The sequence below is a fragment of the Lactuca virosa genome, chromosome 1 (assembly GCF_052849685.1).
Source record: "Lactuca virosa cultivar CGN04683 chromosome 1, Lactuca_virosa_CGN04683_v6, whole genome shotgun sequence".
NCBI lineage: Eukaryota > Viridiplantae > Streptophyta > Magnoliopsida > Asterales > Asteraceae > Lactuca > Lactuca virosa.
Window position 1 is genome coordinate 25,263,592 of NC_136426.1, and position 27,610 is coordinate 25,291,201.

The 27,610-nt window shown below is 38.0% G+C and overlaps 1 protein-coding gene and 2 pseudogenes across 1 annotated transcript; 1 reads left to right on the plus strand and 2 right to left on the minus strand.

Annotated features, from left to right (window-relative positions):
* The first annotated feature begins 4,222 nt into the window (after positions 1-4,222).
* Positions 4,223-5,263, plus strand: LOC145112110 (uncharacterized). Its single transcript, XM_079048323.1, has one exon. The coding sequence runs from the start codon at positions 4,223-4,225 to the stop codon at positions 5,261-5,263; it is 1,041 nt and encodes a 346-aa protein (XP_078904449.1).
* A 15,538-nt stretch (positions 5,264-20,801) lies between these two features.
* On the minus strand, positions 20,802-21,442 carry LOC145104118 (mini zinc finger protein 2 pseudogene; annotated as a pseudogene).
* Positions 21,443-22,413: 971 nt separating this feature from the next.
* Positions 22,414-23,889, minus strand: LOC145112117 (secreted RxLR effector protein 161 pseudogene; annotated as a pseudogene).
* Between the last annotated feature and the right edge of the window lie 3,721 nt (positions 23,890-27,610).

Below are 27,610 nucleotides of genomic sequence, written 5' to 3' on the forward strand. Positions count from 1 at the left end.
CATTACATTTCACATAATCTATAAGACTATCTAAAAAATATACAATATTAGTTGTCAAATGAGTTGAATGCTAACTGGCAGTAACCAACAGAGGGGTTATGGCGAGCATATGTTGTGAGTAAATGTCTCAAAGCATTTCTACCACCTTCATCTAGAGCAGGGTGACCTGGAAAAGTCCTAGGCAAATCCTGTAAAAAACAAAACAGTATATCTGATCTGATTAGGAATTGTAGAAAAAAAAACTAGGATTAATGTATCAAGACACTAACCCTTTAACATATTTGATGAATATCATGAAGATTTATCCAGTCATACAGCATTATAAAAAAACAATAACTCAAGTTTCAGCCACTTTAGGTAGAATGATATAGTTAGTACCTGTGTGATGGCTTTATTGGCAATGAGTTCATCGACATTTCTGATGTTGACTTGGATAGAATCCTAAATTGGAATTGTTCATCATTCATGAAGTCAAAGTGAAGTTAACATGTGATATTTCTCATTGAGGCATTTCATCGAACATGTTGAGTGTAAACAAATATATATATTTTTCAATAACACATGTCTCTATTTTTATACCTACAATCAACACAAGGATTTAACTATTTTTAAAAACATATTGACTAAACTGGTTCAACTTAACAATTAGGCAAAAACAATTCATAAAGGTCAAACAAAGGTCAGGAGTCAACAATAGAAACAGATGATACCTAAATTTTGATCGACAAGGGATCATCTTCTTCGTTCAGGTCTTCAATCCACAGTGGAGGCCGAGATGAAGTCGGCGATACCGGTGTACTCTGGGGAACGAATTAATGGAGGATAAAACGATTCAAAATCAAAGCATCTTCACTAGAGTTTTTTCTATGAAGAACGTGAGATCAAGGAGTTCAACAACAATTAAACTTCGATCGTTGGGGGATTTCATATTTCATATAGATTGATGATCGATGATGATAGTTTGATTGATTGGGATCTGGAAATCGACGATAAATGTTGTTCGTCGTTTATCTTCACCGTATTCGTGTGAGTACAAGCAATTTCAGAATTGAAAGCATGGAATTGGATGAAGGATTGGAGGCAATTCGACGAAGGTGAGTCGTCGGAGGATGGATCGTAGGTTTGCGCGAGAGAGAAAAACGGGGAGGAGAGAGAGAGATGAAAATTTATTTTATCAGATATTAGATTTAAAAAATCATTTAATTATACTTTTATTCCTATAATACCCCTGACTGAATAAGTTAAGATACCCCTCCTTCTTTTTTTGTCTACTTATTTACAAAAACGCTACTTTGCATCTCGACCCTTCATTTTTTTGATCGAACGTTCCACCTTTAGTTTTCGGGTTCTCGGGAAACTTTGAGTTCTCAAATGATAATTCCTCTCTCTCTCTCTCTGTGTGTGTGTGTGTATATATATATATATATATATATATATATATATATATATATATATATATATATATATATAGAAGTAGGTTCATGCGAAAACATAAATATCTTGCGAAAACGCGAAAACAGATTTTATCTTATAAAAATCAAACACAAGTACTATAAAAAATAAATTTATTAGCAATAAATTTAAGATAATAAGTTTACATTGGATTGTGTTATGATAATATAGATTTAAAGACGGTTTTATCAACTATTTTTTTTTTCACGTCCTTAACCACTTTTAAATTCATGTTTTTATAATAAATCCCAAACCAACGTCCCCGTTGCAAATCTGTCGTTGCATTGTTCCGATGAATATCCGTCGATATTCATGACTGTTGCAATTCATAGACAATTCCATCTCCAATCTGTGATAAATTTGTGTAATTTGGTTGTTTAGATCATCCGTTATACCCACCATTAACCACTATAATGGTGGGTGCCACATCATCACCACAATACCCACCACTAACCATGGGATACCTACCACTATATCACTCTTATTTTTTTTATTTTTAAATAAAAAATATATATATTTTATTGTAGAGAGAGATAGAGAAAGTTAGAGAGAGATAGAGTGAAAAAGAATGTAATTGGGTGTGATGAAACACCATAATTTACCACGACCACTACCAACCACTAAGCACCGGGATGGTATTCGTGGTTAGTGGTCGTTGCCACCTAGACCACGAAAGGCTTCGTTGTATCACTACAAGAATATCACCCTTTAGCGGCGACACTATTACCGGCGACATAGGCTTTTAGCGGCGACAAATGCTAGAGTCGCCGGTAAAAGTCCACGTCGCCGGTAATAGCGTCGCCGCTAAATGGTTATCACCCGAATCCACGTTTTCCCCCTCTGTTACATCTAAGCCGTTCGATCAAACATCCAATCCAACGGTTGGGGTACCCTTATCCGCACTAACCTAATACCGGCGACATACTTGTCGCCGCTAAAAGTTAAAAATGTCGCCGCTAATAGTTAGCTAAAAAATGACGCAGTACCCTTCCCTCCATTTTGTCGCCGCTATTGACCTTTGTCGCCAGTAAAGCCCTAATTGTCGCCGCTAAAGGTGTCGCCGCTAAAGGCTCTCGCAGATAAAAAAAAACGCACGCAGTTTCTTCATTTCTCCCATTTTGCTTTCTGCTTTCTGTTTCCCACAGTCGACTCTTTGAGCTTCTACCGAGTTTGTCTTCAATTAGGTTGTTCCAACTACATATCTCCCCACATTGTGTGAGATTAAGGATCAAGGGGTGGTTAGGGCTTTTGGGACTGATTTCTAGCTTCATTTCTTGAAGAAAGGTTAGTTGATTTTGTTGTTTCCTTTTTAATTTGTATGTTAATTTCGATTTGTAGCTGCATTTGATGATTAAATGGCAATAAATTGTTCAATTTCTTGTTTTTGGTGGTGTTGTCTTTGGATTAGAAAAAAAAATGAATTTGATTGTTGTATTACTTCCACTTGTAGTTTAGCCTTTAGGGACATTTGGTGATATTAAGAGCTGAATTTGATGATTAAATTGCAATAAATTGTTCAATTTCAGTGTTTTTGGTGGTGTTGTCTTTGGGTTTACCGGTGAGGGTATTTTTGGGCGAAGACCAATTTTTCCGGCTACATATCCGTTGATTTCCGCCACTACAGGTTCTATTATTTCATTTTTTTGTGAATTTGGTATTTTTATGTGAAAATTATGTGAAAATTGCCATATGTGAAAATTAGATTGTATATTTGGTATTTGTATGAATATATGTGAATTTGGTGTATATATGCCAATGTATGTGTGTTTGATGTAGATGTGGTATATGAGTATTTGGTAGAAGTATATATATGATCTTATTATCTATATATATGTGAAATTATATGTATTTGTTATAAGTAGGATGTTATTGTGTATATGTGAATGTATGTATGTTTGTTGTAAATGTGGTATACGATTGTGAAATTTTTGTATTTGGTATAAATAAGATGTTATTATCTATATATGTGAAATTATGTGTATTTGGTTTAAGTAGGATGTTATTTTGTGTGTATGTGAATGTATTTGTATTTGGTGTATATGTGGTATATGTATGTGAATTTCATGCTCTTGTGTATTATGTAAAAGTATGTGGTTTTGGTATAAGTAGGATGCTATAATTGAAAAAAAATAAAAATAAATTATTGTTATAATTGGAAAAAAAAACACAAAAAAAAGCTTATAAAATTCTTTAAAAACTTATATACAAATACTAGAAACTTTCTTATAATGTTAACCAATAAGTTATATAGTTAACTTATAATCTTCAAATTAACTTATAATGTTATATTTCTATAGTTTCATATTTATATTTTCATGTCTTTTTTAGTTTTTAAATTTTTTATTTGCAACATATTTATATAATGTTATAAATAAAAAAAATATATTTTTTAATCTCGACGGTAAAAAAAACAACACAACAACATAATATGTATGTAAAAGTATGTGAATTTCATGCTCTTATGTATTATGTAAAAGTATGTGGTTTTGGTATAAGTAGGATGCTATAATTGAAAAAAAATAAAAATAAATTATTGTTATAATTGGAAAAAAAACACAAAAAAAATGTTATAAAATTGTTTAATGTTATAAATAAAAAATATATATATTTTTTAATCTCGACGGTAAAAAAGAACAACACAACAACATAATATAATTGTTGTTATAAAATTTTTTATTCTTTTAATTGTAAAAAAAATGTGGATTGGAAAAAAAACAATGCTAATTCTATATACTAAACTCTAAACCCAAAATTATGTTTTAGCAACATCATGTCTATTGATAAAAGCTGGACTACTAATCCATATCGAAACCATCCCGAGTTCCAAGCAGGACTTAAAGCTTTTATCGAGAAGTCCAAGTCACACCTTGATAGTAATGGTAAAATCAGATGTGCGTGTGAAAATTGTGATAACCGTTACTTCAAGTACCCGACTGTAGTTGAACGCCATATATTTATAAATGGTTTCAGTAAGTCGTACAAAATTTGGATCTATCATGGTGAATCTTTTATTCCTCCAGTCGTCTTGCCAAGTAACGAAATGGCCGATTTAATCGACGATGTGATGTGGGAGTCGAGAGAAAATGATACCAACCTTGATGAAGGAACCTCGAATACAAGGGATAGCAGTATGGATGATGATTTTGCACAGTTGTTGGAAGAAGTGGAAACTAAATTGTATCCTGGTTGCATCTTTTCTTCCCTTGAGTTTCTAGCAAAGTTAATGCATATCATGGTGAACAACAAATGGACTAATAGTTCATTTGATAAACTCCTTGAGTTGTTGCAATTAGCGTTTCCCAAAGGCAACAAGGTTCCCCTTTCACATTATCTAGCCAAAAAGAAACCGAAGTCTATTGGTCTGGGGTATGAGTCGATACATGTGTGCAAAAACGATTGTTGTCTCTTTTGGAAAGAACACGATTCATTGCAAGTTTGTCCTGTTTGTAAAGAGAGCCGATGGATCGATAAAAACACCAAGGGTAAGAAAGTACCTCATAAGGTGTTACGGTACTTTCCTGTGACCCCTAGACTACGACGTTTATATTGTTCGAGGCACACTGCCAAAAATATGATTTGGCATAGTACCGGACGTTCAGAAGATGGTGTGATGCTTCATCCTGTTGATGTGGAACATTGGCAAGATTTTGATAAAAAATACCCCGACTTCTCGAGTGAACCCCGTAACGTACGCCTAGGTCTTTCAGCTGACGGTTTCAATCCATTTGGAAACATGTGTAATCCACATAGCACATGGCCGGTCATACTCACCACATACAATCTGCCACCCTGGCTTTGTATGAAAGAGTGATCATTCATGTTGACTTTTTTGATTCCCGGCTCAAAAGCTCCTGGTAAGGATATGGATGTTTTCCTTAGGCCGTTGGTGGAAGAGCTTAAAGATTTGTGGCACTCAGGCGTACGTATTAAAGATGTGGCGACAAACACATTCTTTACGATGAGAGCTATGTTATTGTGGACAATAAACGACTGTCCAGCTCGTAGTAGTCTATCAGGTTGGAGTGGGCAAGGGTATAGAGCATGTGCTACTTGCAATGAAGACACTCCTTCGTATCGTGCAACAAAAAAAGTCGTATATATCGGTCATCGTCGTTTCCTAGATGTTAATGATCCGTTAAGAAAGAGGTTGGACTTTAACGGGATGGAAGAGACAAGACCCGCTCCGAGACACTTTAGTAATGACGACATACAAGAGCAACTAGGTCGTCTACTAACTCGTAAACCGGGTAAACATCCTGAGCATGGAGGCGGGGAGCCAAAGCGGCAAGATTACGAGTTGAACTGGTCGAAACGAAGCATTTTCTTCGAACTCGAGTATTGGTCTTCTCTACAGTTGAAACACAACATAGATTTCATGCATGTCGAGAAAAATGTGGACGAGAGTTTGTTAGGTACTCTTCTAATGAACGATAAAAGCAAAGACACATCAAATGCACGAGAGGACTTGAGAATTCTAAACATTCGGAGAAATGAATGGTTGCAAAAAAATGGTGACAAGTTTCATAGACCCCATGCAAGATACTCTTTCACGAAATCTAGTCGACAACTCTTTTGTCAATTTATAAAAGATGTTAAACTGCCGGATGGGTTTGGTTCTAACATCAGTAAGAAAGTGAACGATACCAATACTAACATTATTGGGTTGAAATCGCATGACCACCACATTCTTATGCAACGTTTGATACCGATTGGAGTAAGAGGGTTGTTAGACAAAGACACTTATACACCTATTGTAGACCTTTGTACGTTTTTCAAGCAACTTTGTTCCAGAACATTGAAGGTGGAGGATATGAGGAAAGAAAAAGTAGACATTATTGCAATCTTGTGCAAGTTAGAATTGATTTATCCTCCAGCGTTTTTTGACATTATGGTTCATTTACTTTTGCATTTACCTGATGAAGCAATTGTCGGAGGCCGGGTATGTATGAGATGGATGTATCCCTTCGAAAGGTATATGAAAAAACTAAAAAACTATGAGAAACAAGGCGAGGCCGGAAGGTTCTATAGCTGAGGGTTATGTTGCTGAAGAAGCTTTATCATTTTGTTCGATGTACCTTTGAGATGTAAAGAATCGTCCGAAAAGAAATGAAGATGTTGTCATTGAAAAAACAAAATTTTGGATGTTTGAGTCTAAATGTCGACCGACCAACACAACTCAAATCAAAACTCTTAATTTAACGGAAATGCGTAACATGGAATGGTTTGTATTGAATAGTTGTGAAGAAGTCACACAGTATATCAAGTAACTAATCTTATCTCTAACTTTCATCCTTAATTTTTTTTAATCTTTTTAAATCTATATCCTTTTGTCATCAACATAGGAAATTCAAATCTGAACATCCCCAAAGTGATGAAAAGAGAGAATTTCATAATTGGTTTCGTGAAAAGGTAATATAAATTAATAAACAAATTTGTTTCATTGATCTAACGAATACATAATACATATTACTTTATAATTGCTAGGTTCATCAAATGAAAATAGAAAACTCTCCAGAATTCCACAAAGAGTTGTCGGCTCTTGCAATGGGTCCGCAAATGAATGCTTATTCTTACACCGCATGCATAGTCAATGGTGTTAGGTTTATGGTACTTAGTCGTGACGCACAACGTACAACACAAAACTCTGGGGTTTTAGCGGTGGGTGAGAAAGGCGAGAAATATTATGGCTAGTTAGAAGAGATTATAGAGTTGAGGTATACACATGATTATTCAACTGTACTATTTCGTTGCAAGTGGTTTGATACTCGAACATGAGTTATTACTAGTGATAATTTCACCAGTATCGACACACGACGCGAAGCATACAAAGATGATCAACTCATATATGCTTCACAAGCCAAACAAGTGTTCTACATCAGAGAGCCAAACAATAACCATCGATGTGTTGTCGAGCATGTTAACCATAGAAGTATTTGGAATCTACCATCGAACGATGACCGTGTCCAAAATGTTGACAATGGCTCACACGAAAATGTAGACAATGTAGATGTACTTCAAAATATCTCTTCATCCGATGCTCCACTTTTTATCGATTTCAGCATGTACTTTCAAAACATTCCTACAGTCATTGTTGATGTAGAAAGTGAAACTGAAGTTCCTCCGCCAACTGGTAGAGTCAATGATGTTTCTGATTGCGAGACTGATTACGATGAGACCGATTCTGATTATGATACCGAAGAAGAAACTGAAGGATATGAGGAAGATTCTGATTAGAATAGTTCTTATGTAATACGTGTTTGTAATATGAACTTTATTTGGATTTCTTGTTTAAATAGAAATGTTTATTCCTATGTAAATGTTTATTTCTATGTAATGTGTATTTGTAATAAAAATTGTATTTGTATATCTTATAATTTTTCAGGAAATGATGACAATATGGCATTTGTTTATGTATACCATGGCTTCTGTTATGGGTCGTGGACACGGGGGGTGATGGAGCTGAGGACCCACCTCTCCCAGGTGGTAGAGGTGCTGGTCATCACGAGCAGGACGGTAAGTCTTATTATGAATTTTTATTTACTATTTTGTTCAGTTATTATAAATTAAATACCATTTCTAATAATTTTTAATTACATTTGTAGTTGAGCAACCTGCACGAAGGAAAGTTCGAGGCAAAGCGAAAAATATAAAGCTTGAAAAAGCAATCTTACGGAACCAGGGCAAACCGATTAGCATGGAATATGATAGGGATATCACATTTGATCCCGTAGGAGAGCCGAAAGACATGTTTTCCCGAGAAGTTGGAAAAACAATGTGGCACATGGTCCCTTTTGATAAATGGACTTGGAAAAAAGTTTCCCCTCCAATACAGGACACCGTATTACAACATTTCGCGGTAATTATTTATTTAAATATATTTTATATGGTTAACTATAATTGTTTTTTACTTGGTTAACTTTTTTTTGTAGACAAAGTTTGATTTGGATCAGATGTACCGGGATGTACAAGCTAATATGTTGACATAGAGTTTTCAAGCAGCTTTGTTAAAAGGTTATCGAGAACGTAAAGCTGACGCAAAAGAATATTTTATGTCAGTCGGAGGGTATGAAGATATCCCGGGAGCATTAGTCAACCCTCCAAAGGGTATGGAAGTTGATAATTGGAAGAAAGCAGTTGAGTATTTCCGAACAGACGAACACAGAATTGCTTCAGAAAGGAACAAAAAAATCCGTGAAATGCAAACAAATGTGAATCGTGGGGGGTCGAGCTCGTATAGCAGTACTTGCTATAAGAAGGTAACATACGATACATGTAATTATTTATTTAAAATATGTGGCATCCCCTAATTTCTCGGCCAGAAAAGACCGATTTAATTTATGCTTTTTAAAATAAAATCAGAGAAATCTTTTTAAAAGATGTTGCGGAATTGGTCCCCAAAACAAAACATGATAAAAGTTTATCAAAGCCTTTCTTTAAGAAATGTATAGTTTCATTTCATATCAAAACCTCGGGATGTCATGTTCCGATACAGATCAAAAGCATAAACTAGACATTATAAGCCTTACAACAATTATTTACAACTACTGGCCTATAATCAAAAATCTCTCATCGTCCTCCAACTATGCTCGGGGTCCACTACCTGTAACATAAAAAGCTGAGTGGGTCAGGCTTGGGAGCCTGGTGAGCATATAGGGTTTTCAACCCACAATAATAATAAACTTATTAAGTTCACCAATCAACAATAACCCTGATTACCCATTCCCGTTGTCCTCACTTTACGTCCCTAAACACCTATCACAAGGGACCTAGCCTAAGGAATATCATCGGGATGGACACTACTGCTAAGGGGACTCCTCAGCCATACATGTCCTAAAGGCAACCATGAGGGGGATGGAGTACGCCAATGAACATTTAGTTCATCAACACCTACAAGTTGCGAACCATCTAGTGTGCCACTGGACTGTCTAGAAAGGTCTGTGGTCGTCATCTATACTCCGCTAGACGACGACAACAACAACAACAACAACAACAACAACAACAACAACACCGAGGCCTCTCACCATTTTAACACACATCGACTATTTCGTCTACCTATGTTCTACTCAACATATTTGTAGATAAAATACATATACATTTTAAAACTTGTATAAAACATCTGTTCAACAGTCACCTCAAATAAACACTTAATATAATTACACATAGCACGTATTTTATAGAAAATACTTCATATCTAGGTGTAAGATGAAAGTGACTACACACTCACATGCTTTGATGATAATCGGGCAGCAATTTGTTTCCTAAAACGTTCGTTTCTAATAAAACCGGGAGTTTTATTGAGAAACCGGGCTCTGCAAGGGTCGGGCTTCGAAACCGAAAAGATAAATTTTCCGGGCTTCTCGGGCACTTCGTGGCGTATTTCGGGTGTTATAATTAATACCGGGGCTTTGGGGAATCTTAAAATGAAAGAAATATGAAAAAGGGGGTGAAAATGGACAATTTCTTAAAATTATCCGAGAAGGCTCGCAGCCTTCTATTTATAGAGGGAGGCTGCTGATCGGACAGTTGGAAAGAGGCCACGCGGCAGCAGATCCGAAGGGGGCAGATGGCTCGCACGTGGGCTGCGCATGCGAGGGGCTCAGTGTCAGCCTCTGATTGGACCGAGGTCTAGTCCGAGGCTTCGGACGTGGCACCATATGCGAGACTCGGACACGCCATAAGGGACACGCGTCGGATTTTTAGTGGACCACTTCGGATGGCTCTCCGGTTCGGATGACTCAGCAAAATTTCGGACACGTGGCACGATTTAAGCAAGGGTGAGGTGGCCGAAGTCCACCTATGCGAAATTCCTCGGTTTTGGCATTATTTCTCGATTTTCGCGCCAAAACTTCTAAAATCCATAACTTTTACATACGAGCTCCGTTTTTGACGTTCTTTATATGCACGCGTAGGTAAAATTACCCTCTACACTTTCGTTTAGACTTCGTCGGCTAATTTTGAATTTAATTTTTATATTATTATTTTTAACAGACCAAGACAGGAAATCCGTTAAAAATTCATAACTTCTTCATCCGACGTCCGTTTTCGTCTGTCTTTTTACCGTTGTGCTACTATTGACGAGACCTTCAATTCTCGTTTAGGTCGTGTCGGCTAAAAATCACTCGATCTAACATTCGAGTTTTTAGCTGTCTACTGCTAAGCTGAAACTTCGAAAATTCATAACTTCCTCATACGAAGTCAGATTTGGGCGTTCTTTTTATACATACTCTCGGTTTAACGAGCACTACGACTTTCGTATAGATCACTAAGGCTAAAAAGTAGTTTATCAAAAACTCAGTTTTTACGACATTCGGCACCGTGCCGGTTTTGTCGCGAAATTTCGACAGGTCATAACTTCGTCGTTATAACTCGGATTTTGGTATTCTTTATATATCCGTAATCCTTGTCACGACCACTACAACTTTCTTAATAGATATCGGCTTTATCTAATATTTATTTTCGACGCTCATTTTTATTCTTAATTAATTAGCTCCTAGTATTTAAGCATAAAACACATAAAACACATAATATTCACATAATTCCTTTTTCATTTCTTCAAAATGAGTTACAAAGGTTAACCTAGACTATCATATCAATATTAATTCCTAGCCTAGAAACACGGGCATTACAATTCTCTCCCCCTTAGGATGATTCCGTCCCCGGAATCACATATCACCAAACAACTGCGGGTAGCGACTCATCATGTCACTCTCCGTTTCCCAGGTGAGATTTGGCCCATTCGTATGTTTCCAGCGCACAAGCACTAAATCGACCATCTTGCGTCGCAACTTCTTAGTCTTACGATCAACGATTGCCTCAGGTTCTTCAATCAACCTCTTGTTTTCATCCAACCTTAATTCAGAAATGGGAATTATGTCGGGCACATCTCCCGTGAAATTTCTCAAATAACACACATGAAAGGTGTTATGAATACCCTCCAGTTCTTCCGGTAATTCTAGCTTGTAAGATTCCTGATCCTCTGAAGAACTTTAAATGGTCCAATAAACCTTGGACTCAATTTTCCCCTTTTACCAAATCTTATAAGTCCCTTCCACGACGAGACTTTAAGTAAAACCGAATCTCCAACTTCGAAGGATATCGGTTGTCTTTTCTTGTCAGCATAACTCTTTTGTCGATCTTGAGCTGCTAACATCCTTTCCCTAATCACTTTCAACTTTTCAGCAGTCTGATGGACTATTTCAGGTCCCATAAACTGCTTTTCCCCAGCTTCCAGCTAACATGACGGCGTTCGACACTTTTCTCCATACAAAGCGTGATAAGGTGCCATCTTGATGCTTGAGTGGAAACTATTATTATAGGAAAATTCTACTAGAGGTAAGTGTTCATCCCAGTTACCTTGGAAGTCTAGGGTACATGCTCTCAGCATATCCTCCAATGTTTGAATTGTTCGTTCGCTTTGACTATCAGTTTGCGGATGGTAAGCTGTACTCAAACACAACTTGGTACCCAATTCCTCTTGTAGACTCCTCCAAAACCTTGAGGTAAAACGGCTGTCACGATCGGATTCAATCGTTAATGGAACACCGTGAAGCCTCACAATTTCCTTCACGTAAGAATTCACAAGTTTATCCATAGACCATTTCTCGTTGGCTGCTATGAAATGCGCACTCTTAGTGAAGCGATCAACGACCACCCAAATCATGCCGTGACCGTTCCTTGTTATGGGCAGTTTAGTCACAAAATCCATGGTAATATCTTCCCATTTACCCATGGGTACAGGCAAAGGTTCTAAACTCCCATACGGTTTCTGATGTTGTGCCTTAACCCTAGCACAAGTTACACACTCGGCCACATACTTAGCAACATCGAGCTTCATTGTCGGCCACCAGTAATAGGGTTTTAGATCCCTATACATTTTTGTACTGACGGGATGAATCGAGTACATGGTCTTGTGAGCTTCTTCCATCAGAAGATCTCTTACTCCTCCCGTCTTAGGTACCCAAATCCTATCTTTGAATACCTTCAGTCCTTGACCGTTTGTATCAAACACCAACGTTTTACCCAAACGTTCCTCCTTCCGGTCATTTTTCTCTAAAGCTTCCTCCTGAGCTTTCTTTATACTTTCCACAATTGTCGAGACAACTTTAATTCTCAACGCTCTTGGCCTTTTCTTTTCAAGATTTACCTTCCGACTGAGAGCATCAACAACAACATTTGCTTTACTAGGGTGGTAAAGTATCTCACAGTCGTAGTCCTTGAGTAACTCTAGCCAACGCCGTTGCCTCATGTTCAATTCCTTCTGATTAAAGAGATATTGAAGACTCTTATGATCAGTGAAAAGTTTGCGTTTAGTACCATAAAGATAGTGCCTCCATATCTTTAAGGCGAATACTACCGCTGCCAACTACAGATCATGAGTGGGGTAGTTCTTTTCATGCTCTTTCAATTGCCTTGATGCATACGCTATCACTTTATCCCTTTGGGTCAGAACACAACCTAACCCAACTCCAGAGGCATCACTATAAACTGCGAAGTCATCAACTCCTTCAGGTAACGAAAGAATCGGTGCTTCACACAATCTCTTCTTTAACTTCTCAAAGGCTTCCTTATGCTTCTCATTCCAAGCATAAGTAGCTCCTTTATGGGTCAAAGCTGTTAATGGAGTAGCAATCGAAGAAAAGCCTTGGATAAATCGGCGATAATATCCGGCTAATCCTAAAAAGCTTCGAATCTCCGTAGGACTTTTTGGTTGTTCCCACTTCATCACAGCTTCAATCTTTGCTGGGTCAACCATTATTCCTTCTTGGTTAACCACATGACCTAAAAATTGGAATTCTTGAATCCAAAATTCACATTTGGAGAACTTTGCATACAACTTCTCATTTTTCAGAACTTCTAGCACTTCACGCAGATGCTTTTCATGCTCCTGCTTGCTTTTCGAATAAATCAAGATATCGTCTATGAATACTATCACGGATCTATCAAGGTATGGTTTACAAACCCTGTTCATCAAATCCATGAAAGCTGTTGGGGCATTGGTTAGTCCGAACGACATAACCAAAAATTCATAGTGTCCATATCTTGTTCTGAATGCAGTCTTTTCGATATCCTGCTCTCTCACCTTTAGTTGATGGTATCCCGACCTAAGATCGATCTTCGAGAAATAGCTCGAACTGTAACGCCCGCAGATCCGGGATAGTCAATTTAGAGACGATGAGCATCAAAAATGAGTTTTTGATGGAAGATTATTTATAAGGATTAATCTTAACCAAGTTGTAGTATATGTTACAAGGGTTTAGTACAAACATCGTTAAATCTATTTAAAATAGTATTATGAAGGGTGTTTAGTCGTTTATATAACTATAAGGTCATTAAGTAATTATAGATGGTAGTTTTTGTAAATTCAATTACTATAAATAAGAGGCTTGGGCTCTCATATTTCTTGCACCATTCTCTTGATTCAAGAGTCTTTCTCTTCTTATCCCCCGAGCATTTCGGTCCCTCGTGATTCGACTTCTCTTTATGTAGTTTTAGTATAGTAAGGTGAGCGCTGAAGCGCTGCACGAATCTTTCTTAGAAAGATTCAGCGACGAAGTTCTGCCCCTGCAGAGCCCGACTCCTAGCTAAAACCCCCTTGTTTCGTCGAAGGAAATTATTTTAAAGTAAACGAAGCGTTGTCCGAGTACCGAGTCACCACCTTATCAAGTGAGTGCATAGTTACTTTCATCTTATACATAGATATGAAGTATTTTATATAAATTACGTGTTATGTGTGCATATTATCTGTATACTTGCTATCTATGTTGGATGAACGATTTTATACATGTTTTAAATGATTTAAACTGTATATGTATTTTATATCTACAAAATGTGTTGGGTAAAACATGGGTAGATGTAATAGTTTGTTGTGTGATAAAATAAAATAATGAGAGGCCTCGATGTTATTGATGATCTAGTCATTTAGCGGAGTATAGATGACGACCATGGACTATTCTAGACGGTCCAGTGGAACACTAGCAGACTCGTAACTTGTAGGTGTTTTTGAACTACGTATTCACTAGGTATTTTTGAACTAAGTGTTCACCATATGTTTTGAACTAAGTGTTCACCATACGTTTTGAACTACGTGTTCACCAGATGTTTTGAACTAAGTGTTCATCAGATGTACCCTGTTGTATAAACCGTGGCGACTATGTGACTTAGTGCCTGTTGAGTAAACCCTGACAACGATGGATTTCGTGTCGATTCCTTAGGATGATCCTTAGGAATGAATGAATGAGGAATAGCTAATTCTTAGGGTAGATCCTTAAGAGTAAAGAAGATAATGGGGATGGGTAATTGAGTTGATTGTTTGATGTTTAACATAATAATTATATTATTGTGGGTTGAAAACCCTATGTACTCACCAGGTTTCCCAACCTGACCCACTCAGTTTATTTGTATCACAGGTGTCGATATGAGGTTACATTACACTGAGGGATTAAGGAGATATAAATCACTAGTGATAATGAATGTAAGTTCTGTTTATGCTTATGTTTCTGTATTGACGATGACATCCCAATATTTTAAAATGAATAAAAATACATTTCTTCGGAAATGCTTTGATTATGTATTTATCATGTTTTTTTTCTGGGAATAAATTCCGCAACATTTTTATTAAAAGAGGTACTCTGATTTTTATAAAGCATAAACAAAATCGGTCTTTTCTGGCCGTAAAAATGGGGATGTCACACGAACCGTGCAACTGGTCGAACAGGTCATCGATCCTCGGCAACGGGTACTTGTTCTTTATTGTCGCTTTATTCAGCTCTCTGTAATCGATGCACATTCTCATGCTCCCGTCTTTCTTCTTTTCAAATAACACAGGGGATCCCCCGGGTGATGAACTAGGTCGAATGAAACCTTTGTCCAATAACTCCTGAAGTTGTGTCATAAGTTCTTTCATCTCTGTTGGTGCTAATCGATACGGTGCTTTTGCTATCGGCGTCGTTCCTGGTAACAAGTCGATACGGAATTCTACTTGTCGATCAGGGGGCAATCCGGGAAGATCTTCGGGAAAGACTTCCGGATAATCACACACCACCAGAATATTCTGCACCTCCTTCTTTTCCTTCTTAGCATCGATCACGAACGCTAGATATGATGTACATCCCTTGGCCAAACACTTTTTGGCTTTCATTAGGGAAATGATTCCAGAGTTTACTCTGCGTTTGTCTCCATACACCATAAACGACTCTTTCCCTGGTGGGTTTACTTTTACTATCTTCTTCCTACACAATATTTTGGCATCATTGGCGCTAAGCCAATCCATTCCTAAAATTATGTCGAATCCATTTAACTCGATAGGCAATAATTCCTCATGGAACTTATTCCCATCCAAGTCAATGAGGATGTTTTTCATACGATGGCTAACAGGTACAAACTTGCCACTAGCAATCTCGACTATTATAGCATTAACTAGTCTATCTACAGACAAAGCTAGTTTTCTACCAAATTCATGCGAAATAAAGGAGTAATTGGCTCCAGAATCAAACAAAATTTGGGCAGGCAATTCGTTTACGCGAGAAAGGTACCTGAAGCGACATCGGCTTCTTCTTTCGCAGCTTCAAGTGTCATCTGAAAGGCTCTCGCCTTCGGCTTTGGTGGAAGATTGGGCTTTGCTGCATCCTTCTTCTTCGGGCAATCCCTCAAAATATGCCCTTCTTCATGGCACCCATGACAAACGTTATTAATGAAGGTGCAATTATTGGCATAATGCCCTGGCTTTCCACATTTGTAACAAGTGACTTTCACGCTGCACTTCCCAGCATGTTTCTTTTTACACTTGTCACACCACTTGGCTTCGGCTCCTCCTCCGAATTTTCTCGAACCAGTCTTTGAGAACTTGTTCTTTTTATTGGAACCTGAAGTTCCTTCAAACTTTCTCTTTTCGCCAACTTCAACCTTGCTGGCGGCTCTCCCCTTTATCATATCTTCAACAGACTTGGCAGCCCAGATAGCTGCCTCCAAAGTAAGTGCCTGACGTACTGGCACCGCGTACTCCCATGGAAGTCCCTTTGGGTACCTATCAATTTTTGCCAGCTCATCTGGGACAATACGCAAAGCAAACTCCATTTTGTCTGTGAAGTTATTTGTATATTCGTCAACGGTCATACTCCCCTTCTTCAATGTTAGAAATTGGTTTTCTAACTCAAGTACGTTTTGGGCCGAGTAGTACTTGCGCTTGAAGTGCACCAAAAACTCTGCCCAAGTCAGTTGCAGTGGCTCATTAGGGCTTAGGATTTTGCCCAGAGTGTTCCACCAACGAGCAGCACTACCCCTGAACTGACACACTGCAAATGTGGTTTGTAACTTGCCTTGGCAACCACAAGTCATGAAAGCCAATTCCATTTCCGAGGTCCAATCCATTACTCCGACAGGATCTTCTTTTCCAGTGAAGGTCGATGGCTTGCAAGTCATAAAGTCCTTATACTTGCACCCATTTCTCTCCACTCTATCCTCGTGGTTATTTCTCCCAACCACAAGCGGTTCACTATGACCAACCGATCTACTGTTGTTTCCTTCTTTAGATCGATTGTGATTCAATTCACGTTGTTCAACAGGAACTGAAGGTTCATCCCTGTTGTTCAACAACATTTGCCTCAATTCCTCCCTCTGTTCAGCCATCATGGTCTGAATCATAGTTCGTACTCCAGCCATGGTGATGGGTTCGGGTGCAGCTCCTACTATAGGCACCTGTTCCACCACTTGAGGTTGAGGTTGTTGGTTTTTGTTTGCATTTCCCGCTCCACTTCGAATTCTTGCCATTATAATCTATATACCGAATAAGGCGAATTTAGGTATTTATCCTTGTTAGATATTTCAATTCCCTTATCACTCCGAAACGTTTACATGTTAGTTCTAATCTCGTAATCATACGCTTAGAATCCTACACACATAAGGTTTCCAGATCCGGTCGGCAACAGACCATAGATCCGAACAAATAATGGCATATATGGCAAACATATAGCATTTAGCACATAAAAGCATTTTAGGCACCTTTCCTAAAATAAACTAGTGCTCGTGTCTAAAATATGGTAGACACTCATCTCACAATCATCACTTAACATTCTAAGTTTAAGTCTAGAAATCCTATAATTTCTTAGTTCGCTTAAACTAATGCTCTGATACCAACTGTGACATCCCCTAATTTCTCGGCCAGAAAAGACCGATTTAATTTATGCTTTTTAAAATAAAATCAGAGAAATATTTTTAAAAGATGTTGCGGAATTGGTCCCCAAAACAAAACATGATAAAAGTTTATCAAAACCTTTCTTTAAGAAATGTATAGTTTCATTTCATCTCAAAACCTCGAGATGTCATGTTCCGATACAGATCAAAAGCATAAACAAGACATTATAAGTCTTACAACAGTTATTTACAACTACTGGCCTATAATCAAAAATCTCTCATCGTCCTCCGACTATGCTCGGGGTCCACTACCTGTAACATAAAAAGCTGAGTGGGTCAGGCTTGGGAGCCTGGTGAGGTGGCCGAAGTCCACCTATGCGAAATTCCTCGGTTTTGGCATTATTTCTCGATTTTCGTGCCAAAACTTCTAAAATCCATAACTTTCGATACGAGCTCCGTTTTTGACGTTCTTTATATGCACGCGTAGGTAAAATTACGCTCTACAACTTTCGTTTAGACTTCGTCAGCTAAGTTTGACTTTAAATTTTATATTATTATTTTTAAAAGACCGGGACAGGAAATCCGTTAAAAATTCATAACTTCTTCATCCGACGTCCGTTTTCGTCTGTCTTTTTACCGTTGTGCTACTATTGACGAGACCTTCAATTCTTGTTTAGGTCGTGTCGGCTAAAAATCACTCGATCTAAAATTCGAGTTTTTAGTTGTCTACTGCTAAGCTGAAACTTCGAAAATTCATAACTTCCTCATACGAAGTCAGATTTGGGCGTTCTTTTTATACATACTCTCGGTTTAACGAGTACTACGACTTTCGTATAGATCACTAAGGCTAAAAAGTAGTTTATCAAAAACTCACTTTTTACGACATTCGGCACCGTGCCGGTTTTGTCGCGAAATTTCGACAGGTCATAACTTCGTCGTTATAACTCGGATTTTGGTATTCTTTATATATCCGTAATCCTTGTCACGACCACTACAACTTTCTTAATAGATATCGACTTTATCTAATATTTATTTTCAACGCTCATTTTTATTCTTAATTAATTAACTCCTAGTAATCAAGCATAAAACACATAAAACACATAATATTCACATAATTCCTTTTTCATTTCTTCAAAATGAGTTACAAAGGTTAACCTAGACTATCATATCAATATTAATGCCTAGCCTAGAAACACGTGCATTACAAAATATAATCTAATTTTTAAAGTTAAACAGAACCTGAAGAGAGTGGAAACGTTTCACAAAGCTCATACCGATAAGAATGGTGTATTTGTTACTGCTGAGGCGGAACAACAATATGTAAGTATTTAATTATAATTTTATCATATAATTAAATGTTTATTTATACTTAATTGTTACTCACTTTTGGGAGTTACAGAATCGGTTAGTTGAAGAGCTGTTAGAACAAACTCAAGGTGAAAGTGAGTTAACTCCCGCTCAAGAAAGAGCTGCGTTTGAGAAAGTATTAGGAGAGCGATGTGGCCATATTAGAGGCATTGGCCGTAAACCTTCTGCTCTCCCGCCGATTCCACAGCCTTCGCAACCATCACCACAACCATCACAACCATCACAGGTAAAACAATCTACTTTGGTTTTGTGGTGATTATTTGCTAAAAAGTTTGGTAATTAGGTTTTTGTCCCAGGTGCAAAAAATAACAACGTAATTTGGTTTTTTGTCTTAGTTTAAAAATAGCAATCTACTTAGCATCGTAAAATGCATGTTGATTTGGTAATTTTGGTTTTGTGGTGATTATTTGCTAAAAAGTTTGGTAATTAGGTTTTTGTCCCAAGTTCAAAAATAACAACGTACTTTGGTTTTTGTCTTAGTTTAAAAATAGCAATGTGTTTTGATAGTTTTTGTTTATGTTTGATAATTTAACTTATAAGTTTATATATGTTGTTATTAATTATGTAGTTGGAAAATCTTCGTGCAATGATGAATGACCCGGCATGTAGGGATGAACTGTATTCGTTTTTTCAATCCCAAAATAATCGAGGAAACGATGGGAATGAAGATGATGGTATGTAGGTCAGGATGAGTTTTATTTGCATACGTTGTCACGCTTTGCTACTTGGTAGATTGTAAAACTTTGGTTGTTTTTTGTAATTACCGACACTAATACCGGGCGACATTATTACTTTTTATATTTAATCGAATATTATGACTTTTGATATATAATTAATTATAATCAGATGTTTGTTTTGTAATTAGCGTCGACACTATTATTTTTGATATTTAATCGAATGTTGTTATGTAATTACCGAGTACTTTATTATCGGCAACCAAAATCGTTAATTACAAAAAAAAATTTAAAAAAATGAAAATTGTAATTACCGGCGACAGTGTTACCGACGACTTCTATCATTAGCGGCGAGATTGTCATTAGCGGCGACGTCTATCATTAGCGGCGACATCTATCATTAGCGGTGACAAGTTCATCAATAGCGACGAAGTAGTAGCGGCGACTTATTACCGGCGACGCGTCGCCGCTATTACTATTACCGGCGACAACTTGACTTATTACCGGCGACTTTTGTCGCTGCTAATGATCGTTTTCCTTGTAGTGATATGTATACCTCATTGCCATATGCGATAAGCGACAAGCTTCTGTCTATTGTTAATCTGTCGCTAAATACTTTAAACAGTGATTAACAGAGACGTCGGTTTGTGAAAGTAAGATATATTGTAGTGATTATATTCATAATGGCTTTTAATATGTATTGATATTCATGTTTAGCTAACTAAACATTAATGATTTAGTTTTTGAAATTGACAGGAGACGTTAACGACTAACATAACTGCACCTCACATGCGCACTTGTACAACGTGTTTTAATTAATGCTGTAAAGCGGGTTTTTTCTAGATATAACTACGTATTTAGAACCCAAATTTGGAACATTTTATCTTAGAATCGGTTTCTTAAGTGCCATCAGTTAAATATTTACTTCTATAACAATATTTTACTCATTCTTATCAACCGATTCAACAATGTTTTAAACAAACTATGAAACCATGCTTCAACCGATAAAACATGTGACCGGTAAATTTACAATCAAAAGCCATTGTGCAGTATTAATCGATAAAAATATATACCATTATGGCATTTAAAACCCAGTATATATAAATCAAACTATATGTAAATTTAACAAAGTTTTTTCCGTAAAAGATGCCTGACATGATCTACAATACCATTATGGCATTTAAAACCCAATATATATAAATCAAACAATATGTAAATTTAACAAAGTTTTTTCCGTAAAAAATGCCTGACATGATCAACAATATCAAATAATAGAGAGAAATGAAGAATAAATACTGTAAATTCTAGAAATGGTTTCCTAATACCAATTTAATTAAATATATATTCACAATATCACAGAGATATTATATGAATTTGTTGGCGTTTCCAGCCAACGCATTAATCGTCAGAAGTGGAGGAGCACTCACAAGCAATCTCGTCTACATCTCTCCGGTGGAAATTCCGGTGGCAGCCACAGGCGGCGCACGTCAGAGCACCTCGTGTACCGTCATCTCCACTTGCCATGAACTCTCTGCAGCCGTCCACAGCGTACAGACCAATATTAGCCGCGTGGTTCTTCAAGCACTGCCCGTAATGAACAGTTCGAATTACCGAGACACTTGGAGCTATACTCTTTTTTATCACGAGTTGCCGTTTCTTCGTTGCTCTCATCTTTCTCCCTCCCTCTCCCTGTCTCTCTCTCTCTCTGTATCTCTCTCTATAAATAAATCTTGAAAGAGAAGAGATGTCTTATTAAAGAAACCCTAGCAAAGGAGGGGTGGAGGTCTGGGAAAAAGACGATGTGAAATGCCATGGAGGACCATCTTATAGACTTATACTGTTTGGAACATGGCTTTATACAACACGCAAAGGGAACAAAAAAAACTAGAAAAAATCAAAATATGCACGGGTTTTTTTATATGAAAATTTCAAAATTTTGTTTTAGTTAGACTTTTGTTTCAAAATAAAAAATAAGATCAAACTTCCAACCAAATGATATCTTAATGGGCAATGTCGGTTTGTTTCTTAATGTGCAATGTTTTATGTATTTTATAAATTATTTTCGATTTTAGATTTTCATAAAATTTATTGAAGTCCAATTATTTGCTTCGTTATTTGCACGTTAAAATACTTTTATAGCTATTATCCATTACTTTGCATAAAAACACCTATACTAGCAAGAGGCTAGCAAAGGCAGACAACCACGAGGCTATTACATAAGGTTTACATTACACCAAAAAGTAGAGATTATATTATTTAATAGTTTGTCGATTAAGTTAGATCTATTTTAGCCTGACTCAATTTTTTTTACAAGCAACCGTATGAGACATTTGAAGCGATAATATTTATTGAAATTATTGAAAAAGAAAAGTTATAAAGTTTTTAATAAAAAAACAAAAGAGCTAAAAAATAAATAAATACTAGCTAAGACCAAACCCTAATGGGGCTAAAGGCTTGACACGTAAACATATTGACTAACAATATATGGGCTAACATCCCCCTTAAACTCGCAATGCCGCAACAATAAGTATTGAAAGTTTGTCACACAAAAAACGAAAACGAGATGACGATAGAGCCTTTGTAAAAATATCCGCAAGCTGCAAGGCTGATGAAACAAACGGAAACGATATGGTTCTGAGCCGTAAGTGATGACATGTGAAGTGACAATCAATCTCACTGTACTTTGTCTGCTCATGGAAAACTAAATTCTTCGCAATTTGTGTCGCACTTTTGTTATCACAATGCATGGGAGTAGGTGAAGAAATGTGACCCCCATATCCGCAAGAAGTCACTATAACCAGATAATCTCACATGTTGTCACAGTCATAACACGATATTCATCCTCTGTGGAAGATCTAGAGAGAACATCTTGTTTCTTGCTCTTCCATGAAATGAGAGAATCTCTAAGAAACACGCAAAATCCGGTAGTGGATTTACGATCATGATGATTGTCATCCCAATCAGCATCACTATGGGCACGTAACTCAAGAGAAGACGTCGAGGGAAACAAGAGGGTCCGAAACTGAGTGTCACGAAGATATCTCAGAATACGGAGTAAAGCTCCCCAATGAACAGATGTAGGAGTAGTAACAAACTGACTGACAACATGAACATCATGAGCAATATCCTGACGAGTAACTATGAGATAAACCAAACTTCCCACAACAGTCCGGTAAAGATTCGGATCGGACAAAGGAAAACCATCAGTAGGCGAGTATTGTGCATTGGTTTCAAAAGGAGTACCTACAATTTAATTGTCAGATAGGCCCGCCCATATAAACAAGTTAGATATATATTTAGTCTGAGAGAGAAAATACTCTTTCTTAGACTGAGCAAGCGCAATACCCAAGAAATAACACAGCAAGCCCAAATCCTTCATAGCAAAATGATGAGCTAGATCATGCTTCAAAGACTCAATACCACTATGGTAATCACCAGTAATGATCATGTCATCCACATATAAGCACAAAAGAATCTGTCCTGCACTCTAGCATCTAATAAACAAATCCGAATCATGATTACTCTGGACAAAACCAAGAGAGGTGATAACTATGGAGAATTTCTCAAACCAAGCACGAGGTGCTTGCTTGAGACCATACAAAGATTTCTGAAGCCAACAAACCTCACTCGGCTGATGCTGAATTCCTGGGGGAGGAGACATATAAACCTCCTCATGGAGGTCACCATTCAAAAATGCATTCTTGACAACCATTTGAAAGATCTTCCACTATCAAACGGGTGCAACTACAATCATAGTACGGATTGTCGTCATCTTTTCCACTGGGGGAAAGGTCTCCTCATTGTCAAACCCATACTGTTGGAAATACCCTTTTACTACAAGTCTGGCCTTGTAGTGCTCAACATGCCCATCAGATTTTGTTTTTATCTTGTACACCCAACCAAAACCAATCGTATGTTTCCAATGAGGAAAGGAAACCAAATCCCATGTATGAGTCTGATGATGTGCAATGAATTATTCATCCATAACATTCTGCCAAAGAGGATCTAATACAACCTCTTTATACAATTCACGTTCAGAAAAATGGTGGATACTGGCTATAAAGGAAGCAAATAATCCTGAGTACGAAGAATAAGAAAAATCTGGAGCCTTGGTGGACTTGATAGGACGAGTATACCTCTTGAGGTGTGGTGGTGGTGGAGGTGGATCTTCAATCTCAATAGTAAAAGGGGCAGACTCAGGAGCAGGATGAGTCGAGGAACTCTCTAAAGAAGTGGGTGTGTCATGAGATGAAGGATTAGGTGGCATAGATGGGTCTCAAGCCTCTATATCCTCATCAAAAGGATCAATATGCAGAAGATCTAATGTAACATCCATAAAATTTCATAAAATTTAAAACTTTCCAAAACAACCCTTTTTCTATAGAAGTGTTTAAAAAACCGTTGTTCCCAAAAGATTATGTAAAAATCAAAATCTCTTTCAACATAGTTTTCAAAACATTCACATTATCAGAGTTTCCCAAAAATCATAAGTCCAAAACGCGAGGATGTGTACGGTCACGACTTCACCTTGCCACGATCCACTTAAGTACCTGAAACCATAAACCAAAACTGTAAGCACGAAGCTTAGTAAGTTCCCCCAAAGTACCAACACCCAACCAGATAACATATACAAATAACAGTATGCATACAGAGCTTTCAGTGTGACTGGAACGCCCCACTGGCCTATAGTCTATCTGGTACGCTCACAGAACCTTCAGCATGACTGGTACACCACCTCGGGCCTTCAACCTATCTAGAATGTTCTCTAGGCCTTCGGCCTAACTGGTACGCCCCACTGACCTTCAGTCTATCCGGGACGCCCTGGGTCTGTTGGCCTTCAGCACAAAGCAGGTCCGCCTCAACCCAACCACACACAAACCATGTCGACATATACATAACAGATAAGCATACATAAAATGTACCGATATAAACATTACCGGGTTTGTTGACTGGCAGCACAAAGCAGTACAGTCTCAACCCAACCACACTACATCAACACATACTACTAGAAAACATATAGCCAAAAAAAATAACAGGAAGATCTAACAGATCACTAAGCATAGCATCATCCTATCTACCAGGATACAGATCTAACAGATCAACACAGTACTCAATAATACGATATACCAAGATAACAATCCAAAGGGGCCGGTATTGGTGCCTTCGACCCATAAATACAGTGAGGAAAACTCACCTCGAATGCAGAAACTCCCCGAAAGAAATCCCTAGCTGCTGCCCTGCCGGCTTCCCGAGCTATCAATACCAACAACAAACCCAATTAGCAATTGGGTTCCATGCTATAATCCATAATCTTTACTTGGGGTAAAATGACCATTTACCCCTGACCCAATCATGAACCAAAACTGAGGCCCAAAACCAAAAGATCCACAAAGTCCCACTAATGGCCTAATTTTCCAAATTGGGCCCAACCCCATATGGGTCTTACCCTAAGCCTATAATTTTCCTTATTACAATTCAGATTACTTCAAGCACCCCTTGGGACAAACTCGTTCAAAGACATAAATCAAAGGTCTAAGTCAACGGTCTAAGTTTACCCAACTCGCCGAGTTGTTCTTCAACTCGACGATTTTCTCCATCAATCTGCACAGATCGGGAAAAACCAAGTCAACTCGCCGAGTTGACCCTCCAACTCGTCGAGTTCCTATATCAATCTGAAAATATCAGGAAAAACCGAGCCAATTCGCCGAGTTTATCCAACAAACTCGCCGAGTTCGCCAGAAACCCACCTCTTAACACATTAAGCACTTAATCCACGAGGACGTGACTCCAAAACATAGATCTGTCTTCCTTGATCTGGAAAACCGCGTAAAGTTGCGAACTTAACGTTCATGCATGTCTAAATGAAGCTCTTAAGCTTGGAATGGACTTAATAATTGACTTAATGCATGCATGACACCAAAATCCTTATAAAGGTTGTACCTTTAAGCTCAAGGGTACCAAAACCAACTCAGATCTGAAGGAACAACCCCTATAGTGAATTTACTCCATCATCATCCCCAAAAAGAGGCCAAAGCACAACAAAACCCAAAATAAGGAGATCTAATCATCCATAAATCAAGGTATGAACTTGATACCTTAATGTGACTGCAAGAAATGGAGTGATTCTGGATCCAAGACTTCTTTCTCCAAGCTAGAAACTTCAAGATCTTCTAATTCCTTCTCAATGCACAAAATGAACACCAAACTTCCTTCCAAGGCTCCAAAAACTTGACAATGGAGGCTACAACTTGTTTTAGGGCTTGGACAACAATGGAGGCTAATAAGGAGGCCAGAAAAAGAACTTAAGGACTTTAAATAGGGTGCAAGACCCTAAAAATTAGGGTTTCCTTCCCAGCTACCAACTCGTCGAGTTGAGGCTCCCCAACTCGTCGAGTTGCTTCATTAAACCCTCGCGATCCATCCATATTCAACACGACGAGTTGGTCCCTCCAACTCATCGAGTTGACCTAGAAATAAGGTTATTCTCAACAATTTCTTTTCAAGATTTCTGATGTTAAAACTCTCCACCACTTAAATTAGATTTCGTCCTTGAAATCGATCCTTACTAAAACTCATAACCCAAATAACCACTTGAGGAACGCACCCGAAAATTCTACACATAAACTAACTTCCCAAAACAATCAAAACCAAACAGATCTACCAAACTGAAGAAGAACAACCCATGATCCCATGCAAAGACCCAACCTCATATATTAGAACTTGGGTATCGAATTGGTCTGACTCCCTGACAGATCTCCCAAACTGATCCGATTGCTAAAACCATGCCACTTATCCATCGAACAATCTATCCAACCTTTGATGATAACAATTCCATAAACACACAAGAGATATAAAATACAGACTTCCTCGACTGTCGGGCCGATACACTGCTGCTAAGAGCCCGAATCCTCATCACTTTCCCTTCATTCACAAGATGAAGCCACCCTAGAGCGCAGACATATAAACTAGACTTTGAATCCTCCAACTGATCCCTTTGATATACAGATTTCTTAACCCCCTCCGCTCTGGATACGGACCTTGCACGGTCCCACTCGCGATTCCTAACACGAGTTTCCACCAAAAGTCTGCTCGAAAGTGGCTACCCATGATACCTCCTCACAAAATCTTCCCTAAAACTGATGAATAAATTGAATCTACCCACAGTCCCTAACTGGGGCATTACCAGAACCATGAAGAATGATCCTCGAAACACACCGACCGCGAACTTAACCCAAAACCGAAACATATGATGAACCCAAAATCTTAACACCCTTGACTCTTTGCTATGCCATTACCGACCACTACTTTGACGAGCACCGATGATCAAACCATGAACTTTTGCGATACATCCAACCCTTACTGACTCCGGTGTACTCTCACCTGGGCACCCACTCGATACAATCACCAAGAACTTTATGACTTACGACTGTATAGGTAATTTCCAACTTGTGAATCACAAATCTAACAACCGCTTGTGAAGAACTGGAATTATTACATACAACCTACCGAGACGTTCTGATACCTGACTGATACTTCCCTCAACCTTACTGGTTCCCTTATCAAACCAACAGATTTACGTTTCGCCTGACATCCCGTCAATGCGTCCACACCGGAAGCACTACAAGCAAAAGAAATGAACCATCATGATCACCAGGCCCACAACCTATGACTGGAATGCATCCGATAACCTACCGACACTGTCGTCCTCGCATCACTGGCCCAACACTCCGGGCCTGATGATCCCCACTTCATTTCAGTACCTTGAAGGGACCTAAACAACTCCCTTACAATGCCAACTAAGCACCACAAAACAGCTACCAAGCAAAACCTTATGAAAACAAAGTCGCACACGATCCGCTGATAAGATAACAGTTGCACTCTTGATCCAAATCGGAAGTCGAAACCCAAGAGAACCATGTACATAACTCGAACCAAGAGCCCCAATGCCATATTGCCCAGCTCACATGGAACACCCCCATACACATACT